Source organism: Gekko japonicus, unplaced genomic scaffold, assembly GCF_001447785.1.
Source record: "Gekko japonicus isolate JY-2015 unplaced genomic scaffold, Gekko_japonicus_V1.1 scaffold1068, whole genome shotgun sequence".
Classification (NCBI taxonomy): Eukaryota; Metazoa; Chordata; class Lepidosauria; order Squamata; family Gekkonidae; genus Gekko; species Gekko japonicus.
The window spans coordinates 58358-80406 of record NW_015168079.1 but is presented as its reverse complement, the minus strand read 5'-3'; the positions used below and the strand labels follow the sequence as shown (position 1 = coordinate 80406).

The 22049-nt window shown below is 46.3% G+C and overlaps 1 protein-coding gene across 1 annotated transcript in view; it reads right to left on the bottom strand.

Annotated features, from left to right (window-relative positions):
* The window catches only part of POLD1 (polymerase (DNA directed), delta 1, catalytic subunit), a 36431-nt gene extending 15729 nt beyond the window's left edge, over positions 1-20702 (bottom strand). Inside the window, exons 1-17 of the mRNA XM_015414672.1 lie at positions 20644-20702; positions 19608-19822; positions 19263-19376; positions 18673-18813; positions 18471-18596; positions 17486-17654; positions 16794-16908; positions 15477-15606; positions 14489-14655; positions 13471-13575; positions 11703-11843; positions 10417-10527; positions 9070-9261; positions 6384-6472; positions 5405-5521; positions 2672-2785; positions 199-346 (exon numbers count right to left, since the gene is read on the bottom strand). Coding sequence (XP_015270158.1) covers positions 199-346; positions 2672-2785; positions 5405-5521; positions 6384-6472; positions 9070-9261; positions 10417-10527; positions 11703-11843; positions 13471-13575; positions 14489-14655; positions 15477-15606; positions 16794-16908; positions 17486-17654; positions 18471-18596; positions 18673-18813; positions 19263-19376; positions 19608-19812 — 2184 coding nt within the window. The 5' untranslated portion in view covers positions 19813-19822; positions 20644-20702. The remainder of the gene's footprint in view (positions 1-198; positions 347-2671; positions 2786-5404; positions 5522-6383; positions 6473-9069; positions 9262-10416; positions 10528-11702; positions 11844-13470; positions 13576-14488; positions 14656-15476; positions 15607-16793; positions 16909-17485; positions 17655-18470; positions 18597-18672; positions 18814-19262; positions 19377-19607; positions 19823-20643) is intronic.
* Between the last annotated feature and the right edge of the window lie 1347 nt (positions 20703-22049).

Genomic DNA, 22049 nt, shown 5'->3' with positions numbered 1-22049 from the left:
GCAGGAATGTGCACCGTCAGCTTAAGTGACAGCAAAAATGAAGGATAGCTTAAGTCACCCTCCAATTTACCCTCTGCCGATACGCAACTGGCTGATTTGATAACAGATGGGGGATCAGCAATAGTAGCTTCATGCAGTCAAGCAATGATCAATCGTGATTTCTGAGCATGCTAAACTCGAAAGGGAGGCCGGGCTTACCTGAGAGATCTCGAGGCAAGGCAGCTTGCCCACTTGGGCCCCGGTGAAGCCGTAAACGGAGTTAGCGCTGACCTTGAGGGCCAGCTGCCGCCCATCCAGCACCTGGCGCTTGAACGGATCGGTCTCCCGCTGCAGCTCTCCCTTGGCCCTGTGCCATTTGTGAAAAAAGGGGGAGATCACAAAGCAGGGTACAGTAAAGGTCAGCCTGGACACAACAAGAGTATCCATGTGTCTCTCTGCTCACCTGTAAAGTACAGCATGGGAGATCTACTTTTTTATCTGAAAACAGGACATGCAGGGTGAGGGGAGTGAAACCCTAACCTCCCACTATTATGACGCAATGGTTCAAGAAGGTGTTTTAATAAAACGAATGGGACTGTGGGTTACACTGTGCACAGCATATAGTATTTATGTTAACTATTATATATTATCTTGCTCTCGTTTCCTTCTTTGCCTGTGTGATTGCATTTTCTTGGCATTGTTAACATGTTTAATACTTGTGCTTTGTTTTCAGATTGGATTTATACCCCGCCCGTCACTCGGCACCTCAGAGCGGCTTACAATCTCCTTTCCCTTCCTCTCCCCATAACAGATACCCTGTGAGGTAGATGGGGCTGAGAGAGCGCTGAGAGAACTGCTCTTGAGAGAACAGCTCTGAGAGAACTGTGACTGACCCAAGGTCACCCAGCAGCTGCATGTGGAGGCGTGGGGAATCAAATCTGGTTCTCCCAGATTAGAGTCCACCACTCCTAACCATTACACCAAACCGGCTCCTAACCCTACTCCTATTACTTTGCTTGCCAAATGTCTTATTCAGTTTATTGTACTGACTCACACTGTGCAGTCTGCCTGGGGTCTCAGTGAGGAAGGCAGACTATAAATACGTAAATAACTACATTTCATCCTCTTGTCACACACGCCCAGCCCAAAGCCCAAATATTTATTTATTATTTCGATTCCTATTCCGCTCTCCCCCACGATCGTGGGGCTCAGAGCAGATTACAACATAAACAGTTTAGAATACAATTAAAATCAATAAAACACAACTTCAGACATTAATTAGATGGCATATAAACTATATCACTGTTCCCGGGGAAGAAAAGGGAGGGGAGGAAGCAGAAGGCTAAATAGGAACTCTCCCGTCTCATCCATAAACTTGGCAGTTCCATTTTACAGGCCCTGCCTGTAAATATTCTAATCTAGCCTATAGCCCCATCTGGGTATTCCAGCTATGAATCAGGGAATGTAATCCTTTTTTGACCCCTCTCTCCCTTGTTCTCCCACCCTTTCCAACCAGCCCTAAGTCCGAGCTATCCCTCCTTGCTTCTCCTTAAATCTCCCTCAAAGGAACCAGAAACCCCTGGCTGCCCTGCTCAGCACTACAGAGAATTCCAGATCCCACATGTGAACATGCAAAGCTGTGTTAGACACAGCCAAACCACTGGCTCTTCTAGCTTAGCATCATCTAGGTCAACGAGTGGTGTACACAGGTCTCTCTCAACTCTATCAGGGTTGCCACTAAAATTTTATTTTTCATTTCCCTGACTTTTCCTGACTTTCCCTGACCACCATCCAAATATAACCACAAGTTAAAAAATGAATAGGTCGTGTTGCATTAATGCAAGGCTTAATGAAATGTTCCACTCTACAACTACAGGATAAAAATACCTAAATAAATAAATAAATATAAATATAAACACAAGTTAAAAAATGAATAGGTCATGTTGCATTAATGCAAGGCTTAACGAAATGTTCCACTCTACAACTACACAAGTCTAAACTGCAAAAATATTTGTCAAAGTAAGAGATTTAATATCAGCTTCTTTCAACATTAACTGTAGCAACATCTGTTTTGCAATGGCACCAAAATTACACCAAGATACAAACTTCAATTCAAGTAAACTCTGAATGCTAACAAATGACATAACATTTTTGTTACTGTTTTAAAGGTACACTAAACGTTATATAAACGTTCTATCTAAACTGGTTTCTCTAAAGCCACATTACGAAACTTATAGTTTTGAAACTGCAGTAATAATCAAGTTAGAAATTAGAATACAAATAATCTGTTTTTAAAGAATGAAGATTTAAGATATAAAACTATCACTTCTACAGTTTTCTCTTTTTATTTTGTAACTCTTTTCGTTTCTCATCAATTGTTTCCTTTTCGATTTGCCACAAGAAGAGATTGTACTCTTGCAGCAGCAGGTCAAAAATCCACTGCTTGAATATATTTTAATCACAATTTCCCTGACCTTCCCTGACTTCAGGCCAATTTTCCTGACTTTCCCTGACCAATTTCCATTTCCCTGATTTTCCCGAAAGTGGCAACCCTGTCTATTACGGGACAGCCTTTCAACTGGAGGTGCTGGGGACTGAGCGCAGAATGTGCGGGCCCTACTATCGAGATATGGCTCATCCTTCCCCCGTGCCCATCACTTATAAAACCCCGAGGTGTCCCGTGCTGCTTCACCTCTTGCGGGCTGCCAGCAAGTTCTCCAAGATTTCAGGCAGCAGCCCTTTGCGAACAGACGCCTTCACAAATTGGTCACCGGTCGGGGTGCGGATAAACTGCTCTGGCGAAAGCCTAGCAGGGAAAGGGAACACTCAATCAGAGGGCGCACAAGCCAAGGAGTCTGGCCACCCCCACCCCCAGTATACATCTTCCTCCCTAACTCTAATGACTCCTTCCCCCCCACCAAATAACCCCATATTTAAGTGGCAGCATCCTTTGAATTCCCATTAATCACATCCCATTGAAATCCTGGTGCAGAGGAGGAGGAGGAGGCAAGTTCTTGGGCCTTGAGGGTTATCCTGCAGGACACTGGGTGCGATGGGCTTTAAGGTCAATCTTAGTGATTTTGGGGCCAGAAGTCTAGGATGGACCCTCAGATCCACTGGCAGCCCCCACCTTCCAAGGCTAAACGAGGCGTGGCACTCACCCCGTGTGAAGTGGGCAGGAGCTGCCCCAGAAGTAACCTGCCTGAGCCCCAGATGGGACAGTGCAAGTGAAAGCAGGAATCTGCTTCTTGTCTTTTTTTCTGCTCTCTTTTTTTTGGGGGGGGGGCAGGCCTGTGCACAGCTAGCCCCCCCCCCAAGTATGGGGCCTGAGATAGCTGCCACTATTGTCCATTAGCTAAGACCACCCCTGTGGGGCTTGGAACATGAAAAATATTTGGCTTTGGAGAAACCTGATGTTCCCCATGCCCATGTTCTAAGCAGTTGCCATATTAGGTGTTAGGAAGGAATCCTCAGCTTTTCTTATGGCAACTTTGTTTTAATGTATTCTTTTGAGAAGTTTGGATCTGAGGAGGTGTTTATCATTCTATAATGGTTTCCCATGTTTCAAAAGGTATCTTTACACTGTTGGTGGCATTGTCCCAAGATCTTACAATGCTGAGGGAGGTATTAATTGAAACACATTACTGGGGGTGTACTAATTGAAATACAAGACATTACAGGCTATGAGATACCATTAGACGTATTTATAGTTTTTGAACATTTTACCAATAGATCTTAACAAAGAGGATCACTATCTTATTGTATATTTAACCACTGCAGCTAGAATTCTATATGCTAAATACTGGAAGACACCTGAGACTCCTACAAGACAAGAATACATAAACAAAGTTCTAGAACCAGCAGAAATTGATAAATTGACTTTATTGGTCAAAGGTCTCTCGAACTCTACATTCCAGAATACTTGGACATGCTTTTATAACTGGTACAACAACTATGTTTAGGCAGATACAACTGAAAAATGACTTACAAGATAAAGTATAGAGAAACTTGTAATGAGACTCACTCACACTATATAAATCTAGATAATATTGGCGATGAGACATAATGTAATATCTATGAAAATTCACTACCCCCATTAATGTTATGTGTTAATGTCTTATGTGTTAGTTTGTCTATTAAGTTTTGTATTGTGTAAAAAAAAATAATAAAATTCTGCCCTCAGGGGCAGTCAACAAAAAAAGAAGTATTTATAGTTCTATTAGAAAGGTCTGATTGTAAAATGATACCCAAAGTAAGATTTTAGCTCATTTTGTTGCTCTTGGTGGCTACTAAATCCCTAGTTGCAGCATTTTGGAAAAGGATAAAAATACCCTGCATTGAAAAACTGTACCATACTATCTGGGATCTTTTGATCTTGAACAAAAATCTCCTCTGGACTCAAAATGATCGATCATCCGTTTTACACAGTTATTTTCACAAACAGATGGCTACCCTTTTTTGAATTCTAAGCAGAAAAAAACTAAGCAGAAAACCCACAAAAGGTAATAAACCTTTTTGTAGTCAAATCTAGAGTATTTTAAATATTTCACCCACCCACCCAAATTTTATAAGATGTCACTGCATAATGCTCAGTGATCCAAGTATGCCTAGTTTGGAACACCATTGGTTATTGCTACTACTACTAACGCAGTTCCGCAGGGCCTGCAAGACGGAGCTCTTCCGCCAGGCGTTTGAGTAGGAGCCGCCACTACTGTACCATCACTATCTGGCCCTGGCAGAAAGAACGCCGGCACCACGTGAAACGGAAGACACTGAGAGGTAGAGCAGCAGAAATCCATCATCTTTATAGAAGATAAATTGGAACACCTGGAGCACTTTATATCTGTAATTCTGTGGTGTTGTAAAATGTTTTAAATGGTTTTAATTATGTTTTATATGCTGGCATATGCCTGACTGTGAGCCGCCCTGAGCCCGCTTCGCGGGGAGGGCGGGTTATAAATTGAACTTATAAATAAATAAATAAATAAATAAATACTAGTCCTTCCTTTGTGGTTAATCCATTTTTATTCATGTTCTTTATAATGTGTTGTTATTATTATCCATAAACAGTGTTCCCTCTAAGCTGAGTTAGTGTGAGCTACCTTACAGGTTTTTTTAAGCTTCCGGCTCACACATTTTTGTCTTAGCTCAGGAAGGATGGCTCCAGAGCAAACGGATTTATGCAGTAGCCAAATCGCTTGCTCTCAACTTTAACGCCAGTAGCTTGCAAAATAGAATTTTTGCTCACAAGACTCCACAGTTAGAGGGTGCATTGTCCATACATATTACTAATTAATAAAATGTTAAAAATGCATAAAACAAGTACATCTCCCCCACCTCACGCGCACCCACCTACCTTGACTCTGCTCCTCCCACTCTGCTAGCCCAGCATTAAGCAGCAATTAAAAGGTCCTCCGGCACTCACCCATAGCGCTCTACCGCCCCCTGTTGCAGCAGTGTGGTATAGCACAGGTTGTGGGCCATCATGATGGATGGGTACAGGGAAGAGAAGTCCAAGGTAGCGATGGGCACATCATAATAGCTAACAGGGTGTGAATGGATGAGAAAAAAGGAGAGAAAGATGGGGGGAATCTGTCATATGCCTCCTCCCCATCTGGTTAGGTTTAACCCAAATACCCTATTCTGCCTGCCCATCCATGCCTGGAGAATCCATGTTCCATCTCTGACCTCTGGCCACAATCTTTGTCTATTACTTTTTAAATCTAGATTAATCATTATCGTACGGCAGTGGGTGTAGTATAGCCAGGAGATTCAAAGCTTGTCTGGCAGCTTGAAACTCTAGCTCTTTTTGTGGCGAGCTAGGTTTGTTTGGGGGGCTGAGAGAACTGTGACTGACCCAAGGTCACCCTGCTGGCTTCATGTGGAGGAGTGGGGGAATCGAACTCGGTTCTCCAAGTCAGAGTCTGCCGCTCTTAACTACCACACCAAAGTGGCTCTCTTACTTTTTTAATCTCCAAAGAGCCCAGGGGAGAGGACATGCCTCTCCCCTCTTCCATTATATCCTCACAACCACCCTGTGAGTGACTGGTCCAAGCCCCACCCCCATCAGCTTCCATGGCAGAATGGCCATTTCAGCCCCCGGTGCTTAACAAAAATGAGTCATTCCGGCTCGGAGTTCCACACCATGCTCAGCCTTATTATGACCCCAAACCCCATGGTTCCTCCTCCCATCTCCACAAATACCTTCAAGCCCCCTCATGAAATTAACCCATTTCCCTTGCAGGGAACCCAGAACATCCCATATCACCTGCTCTCGGCAGTAACTCTCAATGGGTCAGGCTCAGCCAATACATACTGCAGGGCAAGAAGAAAGCATGGAGCCCTTTGCACAAAGGTGTGGTATCAAGACACCCTTCCTCCAGCATCGCTCCCACGGGTCTTACCCCTTCTGCGGCTCAATGACAGTCGCTCCGGTATAGTCTTCCCCGCCTTCCGACTTCACCACTGGCATCAACAGATCCTGCTTCATGGCCTTTGGGTACAGAGAAGAGGCAGACCTGGAGGCTTCTAGCCATTATCTCATAACCCACAATGCTATCCCCGCATGGGTCTGTCCCGCCATTCTCAGCACTACCTGACTATTGCATAGATAAGATAAAAATACCAGCAATTGACATGGCAGAATAATCTAAGCAAAAGCATGCTTTGGGGAAAAGCACCTCAAGAAAGACTAGACCAGACGCCATAATCAGCTGCCTTGTCATTTTGCCCCCAGCCACTCATCAGTTGGGGGACAGCAGGTCCAGAAATACAGAACAGTGCCACATGGCTTGTACTTGTAGGTCTGCCTTCTTTAATGGGAAGTGATGCAGAAAGCTCAAGAGACAGCAGCCTCCAGCCTGGGCTGCTTGCCTGAGACCTGGAGCTGCCTGTTATAGGATATTGTAGCATTGGGAAAAGTGCAGAAAAGGGAAACTAGAATGATAAAAGGATTGGAATACTTTCCCTATGAAGAAAGGTTAAAGCGCTTGGGGCTCTTTAGCTTGGAGAAACAACGGCTGAGGGGTGACATGATCGAGGTCTACAAGATTTTGCATGGGATAGAGCAGGTAGAGAAAGAAGGACTTTTCTCCCTTTCTCGAAATACAAGAACTCGTGGGCACTCAATGAAATTGTTGAGTGGTCAGGTTAGAACGGATAAAAGGCAGTACTTCTTCACCCAAAGAGTGATTAACACGTGGAACTCACTGCCACAGGAGGTGGTGGCAGCTACAAGCATGGACGGCTTCAAGAGGGAACTGGATAAACATATGGAGCAGAAGTCCACCAGTGGCTATTAGCCACAAGGTATAGACAGGAACTCTCGGTCTGGGACAAGTGATGTTCTGTATTCTTGGTGCTTGCGGGGAGGGGCAACAGTGGGAGAGCTTCTAGTGTCCTGGCTTCACTCCTGGACCTCCTGATGGCGCCTGGTATTTTTGGCCACTGTGTGACAGTGTTGGGACCAGATGGGCCATTGGCCTGATCCAACATTGACTTCTCTCATGTTCGTAAACGTGAACAGTGGGAGAATTATTTATTTACTTCATTTATACCCCACCTTCCTCCCCAATGGGGACCCAAAGAGGCTTACATCATTCTCCTCCCCTTCGTTTTATCCTACCAATAGCCTGATGAGGTAGGTTAGACTGACAGCGTGTGACTGGCCCAAGGTCACCCAGCAAGCTTCCAATGCCGAGTGGGGATCTGTACCTGGGTCTCCCAGATCCTAGCCTGACACCCTAACCAACTACATCACACAATGAGGAGAAGAGATGGAGAATGGTCCCCCTCCAAGCCTAATTTCAAGGTTTTGGTATTATCCTTTAAGGCCCTAAACGGTCTGGGACCAAAGTACCTTTGGGACCACCTCTCCTGGTATACTCCTCCCAAGAGCATCGTGCTCAGCAGAGAAAAATCTACTGGTGATCTCTGGTCTAAAAAAATATCCAGCTGTCCTCAACAGAACCAGAGCTTTTTCGGCCCTGGCTCAGAGATGGTGGAACTCTGCCAAACGATATCCATGCCCTGCGGGACCTAATGCAGTTCTGCAGGGCCTGTAAGGCAGAGATGTTCCACCAGGCCTACGGTTGAGGACAACAACGGTCTTCATTGAGCCTGCCTTTCCTTTCTTTCGCTCCCCCTTGGGGTGGGATAAATCTGGTTTTTAGACACCATCTTGAATGCTTATGGTACCTGTTTTATTGTTTTTAATAACTTATTTTAAATGCGCTTATGATTGTATCTCTTTGAATGTTGTACACCGTCCTGAGCCCTAAGTATGGGGGAGGGCAGCTTAGAAATCATATTTCTAGGCAAACAAACAAATAAATAAATTCAAGGCTTTTTTTGTCTAACGCAATGATTTTTACAGGGTGGTAGTCTACAAATGGGAGGGGGGGGCTGCATTCAGAAATCCATCCTGGGGGAGCTGTTTCCGCCGGGGTTTACCGAAAGATCAGCAGTAACGCCAAAGCACTTGGAAGAAGCTTCAGCATCGCGTTTTCCTGCCCCTCTTTTAGCCATGCTGCCACCAAGAGAACAAGCCTGGAGCCACATTTCAATGGAAGCTGTATTTCTCATATTATCATATCATAAGCTGTGCTGGAAATCAGTTGATCAAAAAGCTGGACTAGGGGTGTGCAAAAAAAAAAATTCGGCCGATTTGGATTCCCCGAATTGGGCAGAATCATTTTTGGCCAGCAATAAGACTCCCACATGTCAGCTTCGTTAGTACAAGCCCATTCCGGGCCAGCCCAATGTCAATTTCAGCCCCATTATATCCTATGGGCCATTGAAGTCAATGGCGAAAACATAGGGTATATTCTGGGGGCTGGAAAAGAAGGGGTTTGAGGGAGAGGCTCCAAAATCGCAGGGTAGCTGCGGGAGTCTCTCTCCTAGATACCCACCATGTTTCAGGAACATTGAACCAGGGGGTCCAATTCTACGGGGCCCCAAACCGGTTGCCCCCATCCCCTCCATTGTTCTCTATGGTGGGGGCGAAAGTTACTTTTTTCCCACAGTGCTGTTAGTGGCTCTGGGGGGGAAGGGGTTTGAGGGAGAGGCTCCAAATTTTCAGCTGGCCCTTACCTGCCTCAGGAGCTGAGAGACAACCTTGATTTGCTGCCCCCGTGCCAGGAGGTAGGTGAGAGGGACGCCGGTGACTCTTGCCATTTCCATGTAGTTGATGATGCACATGAGCTTCTCCAAGAGCCGCAGGGGCAGGTAGGCATCCTTGAGACAGTACACGGCCAGTCGCCGCCGTGACTGGTCGGTACCATTCTGCAGAAGAGAAAGGGAAGAAAAAGGTTGGTTTCAGAAGCAGCAAAAACATCTCTCAGTCAACAGAACAACAAGGAACTGGGCTAATAGGCTGCCCCGACTTTGTGCCCAGCAGGTACTAACACAAGCACGGGAGCAGGTTTAGACCGCTGCAATTTCACGCTTCCATAGAGAAGCAGTTTGCAAACTGTGCCATAGGCAGCTCTGTGAGATCAACACCTCTGCTATTGCCCTAAATTCAGACAACTTCCTGTCACCTCTTTGCTCCCTGGGAACCCCAAGAACTGGAGTTATGAGTAATTAAGAGCATCAGAGAGTTCTCAGCATCTGTCAAGAACTCTGTGGTTTGAAAGAAAACAACATGCAGCAATTAACAGGGAAAAATTGACAAGGGAACAGAGAAAAAAACAACTTTTTTATATTTTTAAGTTAAAGCGAGTCAGTGTTGCATAATGTCAGTGTTGCATAAGCGTCAGATTAGGATCTGGGAGACACAGTTTCCAGTCCCCCCACTCTGCCATGAAAGTTCATTGGGTGACCTTGAGCCAATCACTGGGCTGGACCAATACTAAAATGGCAATGTCTACCAATCACTATGCAGACCACCTTAATCTTGCACCTCAGAGCTACCCACCAAGAACAGCATTGCATGGAGATCAGGAGGCTCCAGTGCAAGGGGGAAGGCAGGAACATGGCATTCTGCTAATGGAACACTTTGTCTGGATCCAGACCGCTCTCTCTCAGTCTAAACTATCTAGCAGAGCAGTTGTCAAAAGGATAAAATGGAGGGGAAAGACATCGGTTTAAGTGGCTTTGTGTCCCTATGGGGGGAGAAAATCAGAGTATCACCAGAGTGTTTTGAGCTACTGCTCTTTATGAAGAATATGACGCAACTCCTTTCGTAAGAGACAAGGTATTTTCCTTTGCCTGTCTTCTGTAAAAATTCAGGATTTGGGGGAGGGGGTGTGTGCATGGATATTTCAAACAGAAAGACCATTTTCAGGAACAAGGTGCTGTGAATGGCAGATCAGTCAAATCAAACCAGTCACGCAACTCAACGGAGCTCAACATGGCTGGAAATAAAAGCCATCAAATATGTTTGTTCAACGGGGACAGCCGCTGATCAGTCACAAGGCCCGGCTGCCAACCTGTTACCTGCAGGTCTGTGATGATGGAATGCTGCACATCTTCCTTCTGTTCCTGCAGGAAGTGGTAGCTGACGGCGTTCAACGTGTAAGAGCGCAATTTGTAATCCCGCAGCAGAACCTGGGAGAAGGAAGGACCAAACTGTGAGACTGGTCAGCACAGTCTGGCAAAACGCTAGGCTTGAGCCCGGCTGCCCCTAGCCTCAGCTTCCACATCTGTCAAATGGGACTAGCGGTCATCCTCCTTATATTTATTTATTCGATTTGTAGACCACCCTCTCCTGCAAGCAGAGCTCAAGGTGGTGATGAACAACATTTTAGTAAACGCATTAACAGATAAGTTTAAAAACAACTAAAACAGTAAACAATTCAATAACAATTTCAGTTACAGATGGCGCTAAGAAACCAATTTTTATCCTTACTCCATGTGGGGAGAGGAAAGAGGGGAAGAGCTGGGCTCGATAGGCACCATCGCTGTCTTCAACCATAGCCCTGGCGGAGCATCTCTGCCTTACAGGCCCTGCGGAACTGCACTAGGACCTGCAAGGCACGGATGTCCTTTGGCAGAGGGTTCCGCCGGGTCAGCACCAGGGCCGAAAAAGCCGTGGCTCTGGTTGAGAATGATAATTACAATAGAATTACTGCAAACCGTGCAAACATTACAGAATCCAATATAAAATACATCCAAAATGTAATCAGTCCATTGTTTTAATCGTTTCAACAGTAAAGACGTCATAAGCTGAAGAGTGAAGACGTCAATGAAGAAAGAATGGACGAACTTCCCCGGAGTTACCACTCGTTTCAAGATTTCTTTTTCATACATAAGATGTCAGCTCTGCATCCGCATAATCACAAGGCTTCCAAATTGGACTCTCTCTAGTTAGCTCTGCATCCGCATAATCACAAGGCTTCCAAATTGGACTCTCTCTAGTTCCTAAATACTTCAAAGTAGCTCACATCAGGCTCTTATAGCCAATATATCCAAACCGGGCTGATCAGCCTTGTGATTTACTGTTGAGAAAAAAGATTAAAACAATGGACTGATTACATTTTGGATGTATTTTATATTGGATTCTGTAATGTTTGCACGGTTTGCAGTAATTCTATTGTAATTATTATTGTCATATTGCTACCCCCTCTATCTACTGTGGCTCTGGTTAAGGACAGCTGGGTCTCATTTGGACGAGGGATCGCCAGAAGGTTCTTCTCCCCAGAGTATAATGCTCTTCCATGGGTATACCAGCAAAGGCAGTCCTGTAGATACGTTGGTCCCAGACCTCGCATCCTCAACCTTACCTGAAGCAGATCAAACTGGACCCGGCCTTCTATGTTAATGACTTTGTTCTCCCGCCTGCCCATCTGCTTGGACTGGAAGGAAGAATCGCGGATGACGGACTTGCGGGCAGGGATGCGACCAAGGAAGGGAAACGTGGAGACCTAGGAAGGCAGCAGAAGTGGGCTGTGAGCAGCCAAAAAGTGGTGTGTGGGAAGAGGTTACAGACAGAACAGTCAGCAAAAGACACTGGGGAAGACAGGTATCCACCTGGGAAACGTCAGGTAAGGGCTAGGGCAAGAAGTCTGTGGCTTCTAGAGAAAGCAGCAGACATCAGGAGTGCTGGGAAAATTGAAAGTCTGATGGACTGAATGTACAGAGAGGAGACACAGGACCACAGACCTTATCATGCCCCTACCCCACTGTAGTCTCCCTACTAGTTTGCTGACAACCCTAATCACCAAAGGATGTAAGGCCAGGCTCCCCCTTATTGAGGCCTGCCAACAGCAGGGAGACCTGGTGACAGAAGTGGGCCCCAAAGGTGCCAAACTGGCCCTCTGTCCAAGGACAAGCCCCTCCAACCAGCCGAGATGTTCCTCCTCAAGCAACCGAATCCAAGCTGAAGACTGATCATCCTCCGAAGAGATATCATTTATACACTTTTTTGGGTACCCAGTGAAATCAGTCTGTAGGGACTGCTGTGGAACCCCAAGCCACATGCTGTGAAGGGGCATGCAAGAGACATGGGGAAGGTCTATGATCTCGGTACCCATAAATGGCACAGACTCACAACAACCACTAAACAACTTTTATTCGTCCTCCACTTGCAGGTAGTGTGGTTCCTTGGCACATGCTTCAAGGCGTTACTGCACTCTATCTCCACACTGACTCTCCTCCTACTCTGCCCAGACTCCTCTGGACAACTATTTTTAGGGCTCTCTTCCCCAACTGGACCTACACCCTTGGCTGGACCCTGCCCCTTCTTCAACAACCCCAGTCTTTCCTCAGCCCTACGGGAACACCCTCTCTACCAATGGCAGCAGCTACAGCCAATCAGCTGCTCCATATGACCTCCATCCCCAGAAATACAGAGTGTGCAGGTTTTCCTGGCTTCTCTGTTTGGGCTGGCAAGTAATTATCTGGCCTGTTCACAGTCAGCTCCTCCCCATCTCCTGGCTGGGATGATGAGGTCTACGACCCCTCTCTGACCCAATCCTTTACTCCTGGTGGGGCGGGTTAGCTGCATTGTTTGGCTGTGTTGATTGGCTTATTGCTGTCAAATGAGGTTGCTTTCAGTGTGCTGGGATGTTCTAGATTTCTCTCACTTCCCCCCCCAATAACAATTTTTTATTAAAACATAACCAAAATACAATCTTTAAACATCAGTATACAGGCAAGTAATATAATATAGTACATAGATTATGTAGGTTACTGATCGTAGCTACATCCTACTCTTATAACAGCCTACATTTTTAATATATAAATAATAGATTGTAATTGTAAATAACAAGCAAAAAAAACCCAACAAGCCTATCATTTTACCATAAATATAGTAAATCTATTATTTCAGGAATTTCCCCCTCTTGTGTCAAATATTGTAATATAGGGAACCAAGTTATGATTTCTCTCACTTTTTAACAGCGCCATCCAAACTTGATTTTTCTTTTTGGATGTTTATATGTTACCAACGGCACTACTGCTTTTCATTATTGTTTTATGGACTGGCTGTAAGGTCCTTAAGAATGCCGGCTTTCATTGTTTTTAGAGCAAACAAAAAGCGACGGGGTTTACCTTGAGGGTTTGAGCACGGGTGATGAGATATGGAAGGTCAAAGTTCTGGATGTTGTAACCGGTGATGACGTCAGGGTCCACCACTCGTATGAATTCTGCCCAGGCCTGGAAGAAAAATGGCATTGAACCTGAGTCCCACTTGTCCCTCTTTCTCCCACACCCCTGGTGTTGGACTCAAACTCTACCACTGACAAGTGACTTTTTGTTCCAGGTCCACCCTAGCCCAGCCCAAGGAAAGAGAGGCCATTTTTGAGCAACAGAGCAAATAATGCATTAAGATTCAACTAGCAAGATCTTCAGCAAAGAGATCTTGAATAGTAAGGTGAGGGGTGCTCCTGCACTGGTGATAAGATGCCGATCAGAAATAGCTGCCAGTCATCTCAACATAAAAGATTCCTTTTATCTTATAATCCCTCTTGTAATTGATGGCATTAAAAGCCTCCCTCCCCAACAAGCCACGTTTGCAGATTTCCAGTCTCCGAGGCCTGCACCCTCTTCCTCAGCTCTGGGGAGACATAACCAGACCAAAAGGACGAGAAATGGGTAAGGGCAGCAGTGAGCCCAGCTATGTGCCCCTCCTCGTCAACAACCATTATAGGACAAATACACGCGGTCTGAAATACTTCTAGAGGAGGTGGGGTACATGCCTGCATTTCTACTTCCATCCCACCTTTCTTATACAAGCCAGGTAAGTGCAGCTCTCTCCGGGTCCTTATTATCGTTTTCAAGAATTCCTAGAGAGAGTATTCTTGCCCCAAGATTACTAATTGGCTACCTACCTCCATGTTTCTCAGGATAGTTATCTTGTAGCAGATAGGATAGTTATCTTGTAGCAGAGCAGAAAAATTCTTCTTAGAGAGACTCTGGGAGTTGCTCTTAAAGCAACAGTACCAATGTGCCAAACATACCTACCTCCCACCACCCTTTTGCAGTCCACAGTATACTGTGACTGTGCACAGGTTCTCCCCACAGCTTTTGCCCCACCCCTCCGCAACTCCCTTCCTTCCTTCACCATTACCTTCAGGAGCTCCTCCTCTTTGGTGAAACAAAGCACCTGAGAACCCACAATAGGGGCGCAGGTCTGCAAGGTGAAGACATTGCGCACAAAGGGGTCCTTCTCTCCCTGGCGCAGGACCATGTTGGCAATCTGGATCACCGGGTCCTTTTCCGGTTCAGGAAAAATCCCTGAGCAGGAACACAGGAAGGGAGGTGGTTAACTGCTGGGGTGCTGGTAGGCTATCACCTCCCCATACAATAATGTGGCCCTAGTCAGGTATAAAGTTTTCTGTAAACCACTCAGAGACCCTCCGGGGTCAGAGCGGTATATAAGCCAAAATAATAAATAAATAAATAAACCCAACAGCTGAAAGGGCCCTTGACAGCAGCGGGATGGGAACATACTTTGTAACTTGATGGTGCTGCCATCAGCTAGTTCACTTCGAACAGACGAGCCTCAAGGGGTAACCTCTGAAGCTCTTGGCCTGCCCCTTTGTCACTGGTGCTGGTGTGAAGTCTAAGAACGGATGCAAGGTACGCTTGCTACTGACAAAGCAGTACAAAAACCCGTTCACTCCCAAACCTAACAAATACAGCTCTTTGCCATTAAACACACCATGTTCACGAAAGTATGTGGCTGATCAGCTATGGCAGTCTTGCAGTTAGTCGCTCACCAAGCATATGGGTCAGTTCCTTCTGAGCAAGTAGCTTGCCAGGGCCACCACTCATGAGACCCTGCGACACGTGTTCTGGGAACAACTATTACTTTTCCACAATGCTGGCCTAACGAAGAACCATTTCAGAGATAAGAGCACTCTTCACCAAACTGCTCTGTTCCTCTCAGGTGGCCTGGCCCGAGACATACAGAAGGGCTATTTCAAGGCTTTAAAACAGCGCCGCACTTACGACCCTTGTAGAATTACCCAGCGGGATTCAGACTCAAACGTCCCCACAACCCAGCTCAAATCTATCTCCCTACGTCACCTTATTCCCTCAAGTTTCCTTGGTACCTTTGCGTCCAGCACACTCAATGTCAAAACTAAGGATGCGCAAGGGGGCAATACACTGCCATTCTCCCTCTGGTGGGTGGCTAATGAAATCCGTCCAGGCCACATCAGCCTCCAGCTGACAGAGTGATGGCTATGGATGAGGAGAGAAAAGGCAGACATTAATAAGCAATACGTTCTGTAACCCTCATTATGAATGGTCTTCCACCTTAGGATATTCTTTACGGCTTGCTAGCCTGGCTGATCCCACCCTCAACCCCACACCCTAGATACATTGCACTCCCCTCTTCCAGAAAAGCTCTCCCCTAGGCTCTACACCAAACTCTGGCCATACCCCTTAAACACAGACTCCCTCGCCCTCCCCCCCAAATGCTCCTCTTGCAATTTCACCCTAGGCCAAACAAAGTCTGACAACCCCACTTCACACACAGTTAACATCACATCTGGCTTCCCCACACCCTAACTAGGTGTTCCTTCAGCCACATCTATTTACAGGCTCTCCTGTGTCCGTTAGTGGACCAGCAAGCCAAGTAAGGAAAAGAGATGTTAGGTGACAACTTTATTATGACACAAAGCCCCTATGTGTTTCGCTGGAAAAGATTCGTCAGGGGGATCAGACAGTTGTCACCTACCATCTCTTTTCCCTATTTGGCTTGCTAGCTCACTAATTCCCCCTGATGAATCTTTTATGGCAAAACGCATATGGGCTTGGTATAATACTAAAGTTGTCACCTAACATCTCTTTTCCCTATTTGGCTTGCTAGCACACTGCTTGGCATAGCCCTGTTTCCCTTTCTCCTTAACAGACCAGTCACGAGCTTTACATTCTAAGCAAAACACCCAGAATATAACACCCTGGTCAGAAATGTGCTCTTATCCAATATGCATTAGAGTAACAGGCTTAAATGTACCCGATGTTTTAAAGACAGTGGCATGTACCCTACGCATTCCACTCAGCAAAGTGTGAAGGCTTCCTCCAATAGAATTTCTTCCTCTGATAAAGAGGCACTAGGAGGAAAGCTCTAAATTTTTCTGAGTGGAGTGGTAGTACAGGCCGTTTGCCTGCTCTGAAATTTCCTAAGTAAAGAACATCAATATTGTGCATGGGGGGGAGGTTTGCCTTCTCAAGCAAACGCTTAAATTTCCTCCTCCATTGCTTTTAATAAGTTAATTAAAATGCTAACATTTAATATTGTGTTACTATTATCTTTTTGTGATCTTTGCTCTATTGGTTCTTTTAAGGGTTGGTTGTGTTTGGTTTTATTTATTCTAACACTGTTGCTTTGCTGTATTATTCTTTTACTGGTCTTTTGCCATCACCTTGGGTGGGTTCTCCTTGTTGGATTCTCCAGCAGGTTGTTCCTGCCGCAAACGATATTTGCCAGCCGGCAACTCAATCCAGTTGCAGCCAACAACATCACGATCTACCATGAACCTAAATTGGAAACATATGGGTTTGAGAGAGATAAGAAAGTGGGGACGGGGCTGATAATTCACATTTTCCCCCCTACAGGCCACCCTCAAATATAGGGCAGTCACAGGACTGAGGGAAGGCAGATCAAGATTGTCACCAAGTTCCCCATAGCAGCCAATACACATAGACCCTCAATGCAGATGCGCTTGACCTCCACTCCCAGCTTTGCCGGGTCCTACCTGTTATTTTTTTAACAGTACCCGTACAAAACAGCATGGAAATGCACATTAACACCATCAACTTTGGTTAGTTGTCTCGCAATGCCACATATTTCCAAGCAGCCCATCAACTTTGGTTAGTTGTCTCACAATGCCACATATTTCCAAGCAGCCCATCAACACTGGTTAGTTGTCTCACAATGCCACATATTTCCAAGCAGCCCATCAACTTTGGTTAGTTGTCTCGCAATGCCACATATTTCCAAGCAGCCATGAGGACTAGGTGCACTTCCCTGTCAAAACTGCAGGATATATCAAGCCCTGCTTGTTGGTAGTACAGCAGAATGAGGGAAGCCAGCTTATGCAAAGGGCAACTCTACCTGATCTCGAAGTCAATATTGGACTCAAAGGCTTGATAGTTGTGTGTTCCCAACGTCCCGCACCGCAGCCCCTGTTCCAGTAGCCTCTTGGCTGGTGCAATCAGCCGGGGCATTGCCATTGTAACTTTCAGGAAGGGTAAGAGATGCTGCCCATGGTAGCCATACATGCCTAAGGCGGGGGAAAGTAAATGTAGTCTGAACTGAGGAACTCAGCCCCTAGAACAATCAAGGAACACCTTACCTAAAAAACCCTTAGAATCACATTAGACCCCCCCTTCTCTTATATTTGCACTGATGTTAACAGCTTCCACATTTGCACCATCTTCCTTCTTAACCTTCCCAATACTAAGCCACCTTCAATACTAAGCCAACCTCTAAAAGTTTACTAGCCCACTCCCCCCCAAAACACCAATTTTTGAAAAGCTTTTAGGATATCTGGAAGTAATTATTTGTCATGGGTTACTAGATGAATGGCTCATATACAAGCTACCAGCATTCTACTTCATCATTTAACACAACCACTCCTGACCCTGACCACAAAAGAATGGTCAGATTTGACCCACAGGGCACTGTGGATGCAATGGCAGCAGTCTCTGCAGTAGCAGAGAAAATGGGTCAGATCCAGTCACTTTTTCTGTTGGTGAAAAAGGGGTATCCTTTGACTGATCAAAGAGCCTGACGCAGGAATCATGGGATCTGCTTGTACAAAGGCCATGCAGGAGAGGAGCTAAGGAGGGGAATTAGGTGAGGGTGAACAAAAGAGATGCCTGGATCCAAACCACCAACAGTTAAAGTAGCATGAAATGCAACTCAGCAAACTCTCCTTCCTGCCCTGTGTTTTAATTACTGTTTATGCAGTTTTAATATGGATTTTAGTTTTGGTTTTAATTGTTGTAACTGTATGTTTTCTGATGTTTTAACTGTGAGCTGTCTTGGTGTCCCTCAAGAGGGGGGCCTGCACACATCCTCTCTCCCACTCACTCACTTTGCTTGTTGCAGATTTCCACTGCCAGAACAGCCTGACTCAAACCATCCTTGTTAGACCGCATGTCCCGAAGGACAGCTGTATTCAGCTCCCGCTGGAAATCAGACAAGTGCACCTCCTGGAAACCTGGGAGAAAAATTGAACAATCAGTGGGAGTCATGATGATGGCTGGGACATCCCCACTACTGTCTTGCCCACTCACCAGTCGGGGCAGGCACATAGAAGTAAGGGGCAAAGCCATGGATGTGGCAGCAGACACTACTGCCGGTCATGGTGACACCAAACATCCGCAGCACTGGAACTGGACCCTGGGTGGATCCTGGGAAGCCAGGCATGTGAGAACCTGTCTCAGGAAGAAAGCAAGACTGTATCAGTCGTTGAACATCTGTCATCCTTGCAAAAACTGCTATCAGCATCATTTAATAACTTTCTTTAAGGTTCTGTACAGGTATTTCCAAAGATACCTTCCTGTGCATTTTCTACGACATCATCTTACGACTCAGCAATTAGAGAACCAGTATTACAGTTTCTCTGGGGAATTCCAGAGCTTGTTCCCTATGGACACTGTAGGGCTATTGTAGCTCCCAAAAGCCCCTGCACTAGAATAGCTTCAGACTTCCCCTCCAAGTAGCAGAGAGGTATTGTTTGACCAGGGGGAGGGAATGATCTAGTTCCCCAAACTTTTCACGGAAGGAAGGAGGGAGCCAGGGCTTCTTGGGACCCGGTTCACCCCCACCCCCACACCACCTACAAGGCCTTCTCACCAGCACCTCAACCTTCTGAAAGACTCACCCACATAATAATCCAGGTCCACTTGCTGGAAACACAAAGCGTCCTCCTTCGGGTTTATTTTGGGAAGCGGTGGCCTCTGCCACTTGGGATTCCGCACCGATGAGATGAGATTATCTTTGGAGAAATCCAGGGCAAACACAAGCATTAACCTTCACCCTGCCTAGCTCAGATTTTTATTCTCCTAAATCATTCAGTCTGTTGATTGGAAAGTGCCCCCCACCATATACGCACACAAGACCCAACTATACTTTGCCGGTACAGACTGAAAAGCACTTTCTTCTGTGGGCTTACCGCTTTGTTAGGCCATTCCCGAACCCTCTCCTTTTTGACACCTATCAGTCTCACCTAGAGGAATGTCATCAGGTGCCTCCTGCGCTTCCTTTGCCTCCAGAGCCATCTCAGCCTCCACCTCATCTAGAAAAGCCAGCTCCTCTTCAAACTGTGAGGGGCCATCCTCTTCCCAGTCTCCTCCACGAGGCCTCTTCCGCTGTGACAGAGAGGGCTCGCCCACGCCAGGGCCCCCGAGGGAGGCCTTCCGCTTGTTTTCCATCTTGGTAGTCCTGGGAAAGTAAAGGATGCCATCAAGGACCAACAGGCATCAGTGGCCAGCCACCACCCTCACCCAAACCAAACTTCTCCTCAGCCTTTGGTCACATGGCCAGCGCACACCACACTCAGGGAAGAATATGCCAATCCCAATTTTAAAAATCCAAATAAAGTGAAACAGCATTTTGTGCCCCTACTGGCTCCTTGTTCACTCTCTGCACCCTTGTTCCCCAATGAGGTACCAACTGCCACCTTACCCGGGCACAATGCCAACCAGAAACTAAACCTTTTGTGAGGTGCAGACAGAAGGCCTTCATACATTCGCACAGTGAGAACAGGTAAACTAAAGGGCCAGTGATGGCACTTAGTACTAAACTAGATACTTTACAGGAAGCCAGTGAATAATTTTTGGATTTAAAAAAATTCTGAATAGTCTTATCCGAGGCTGTAAGAGCCTGTTTAACGCTTTCCCTTCCTGGCAATTCACACTCTCAGAACCTCCCCCTCCCAGGACAAATCAACCACCCACTTGACTACGGAGTGGGCTCCTGATCTAGCAAATGACACGCCACCCATTTTTCAAGAAACTCGCCACGCCCCCAAGGTGCCCCCTCCTGTCCGACCCTTCCCTGCCCCGTTTATACCCCCCTGGGCCTGCATTGACCCCTCTGATGCCCCCCTCCAGCCCGCCCGCCCCCACTTTTCCTCTGCTCAGTTTCCCTCAGCCCCTTCTCCACGAAGCCCCAATGGATCTACTCACATTCCCCCTCCCACTTGCCCCCCAATCGAGAAGGGCCTTCCCTGCTCGTACACCACACAACTCAAATCCCCCTACCCAGTCTCCCGCCAACAAGCTCAGAGGAGGAACCGGCTTCTCCACCCGCCCCCTGTTGCCAAGCCAACCGTCTTCCTATTGGCCACTGTTGTTCCATACGTCATTTTCCTCCGCCCAGGGAATGATGCACAACTAAACGCTTGCCTTTTGGTGAGCGACGGACTGCTACAGCACGCATGTGTCTCCCTTCCCTCTGAGGAGCCGCCGCCGCCATATTTAGAGTGGGTCATGAAAGGGCGGCCAAAGCGCGCGTGCGCATAGGGTAACGGACTTTGCGGGACCTGATTGGTTTGGTATGCCAAAGTGAGTAGGGCCACATGCGTATTAAGGAATGGTGAGGGATTGACGCCATTGTGAGTGTGGCGGTGGGTCGGCGGTCTTGAAAGAGCGGGGAAGGAATTGTATTCGCATTTGTTTGCAAGAACGAAGCCATCTCTGATCAAATCTCACTCAGGAATAAGAAGGGGGATGCTTCTTTGAAGAGTGAAACTATAGAGGTTAAGAACAAAGTTTGATTCCAGTCAGTGGCACCTTTAAGACCAACAAAGTTTTATTCTGGCTATAAGCTTTCATGTATCTGAAGAAGTGTGCATGCACACGAAATCTTATATTCCGAATTAAACTTTGGTGGTCTTAAAGGTGCCGTTGGACTCAGACTTTGTTCTATTGTGTCAGTTCAACACGGCAACCCACCTGAAACTATAGGTTAAGTGACCATGGGACTTAAAACCACCTGGCTTAAGTGGGGTTGCCAACCTCCAGATGGTAATAAACGGAAGAGATCTCACAGCAATGTACAATACCAAAGGAAAAGCTGTGCAAAAAGAAGATGCTGAAATTGCAAAATGCTAGTATATTAAAGGAAACTAGAAAAGTACAATAATACTGTATATACAACCAAAATGTAAGAGTCCTTCAATAAAGGTAAAGGTTCCCTTGCTCGAAAGCCAGTCGAATCCGACTGTAGGGTTGCGGTGCTCATCTCCGTTTCAAGGCCGAAGAGTCAGCGCTGTCCAAAGACGTTTCTGCGGTCATGTGGCTGGCATGACTAAACACCAAGGCGCACGGAACGCTGTTCCCTTCCCACCGAAGTGGTACCTATTTATCTACTTGCAATTTCTTGCTTTCGAACTGCTAGGTTGGCAGGAGCTGGAACTAGAGATGGGAGCTCACTCCATCATGCGGCACCCGGGTCTCGAACTGCTGAACTACTGACCTTCCACAGCCTGCAGTTCGGCGTCTTAACCACTTGAGCCACCGCTCAATAAAGTATATCAGATACTAAATAGTTCCAGAAGTGGTTTGTGTAATCCTAATTTGACAATGGTATTCCAGCAAAGGTTCCAGATATTGATAACTTTGTTTCGATATTCTTCGTCAAGAAACAATAACTTACATTTTTCTTA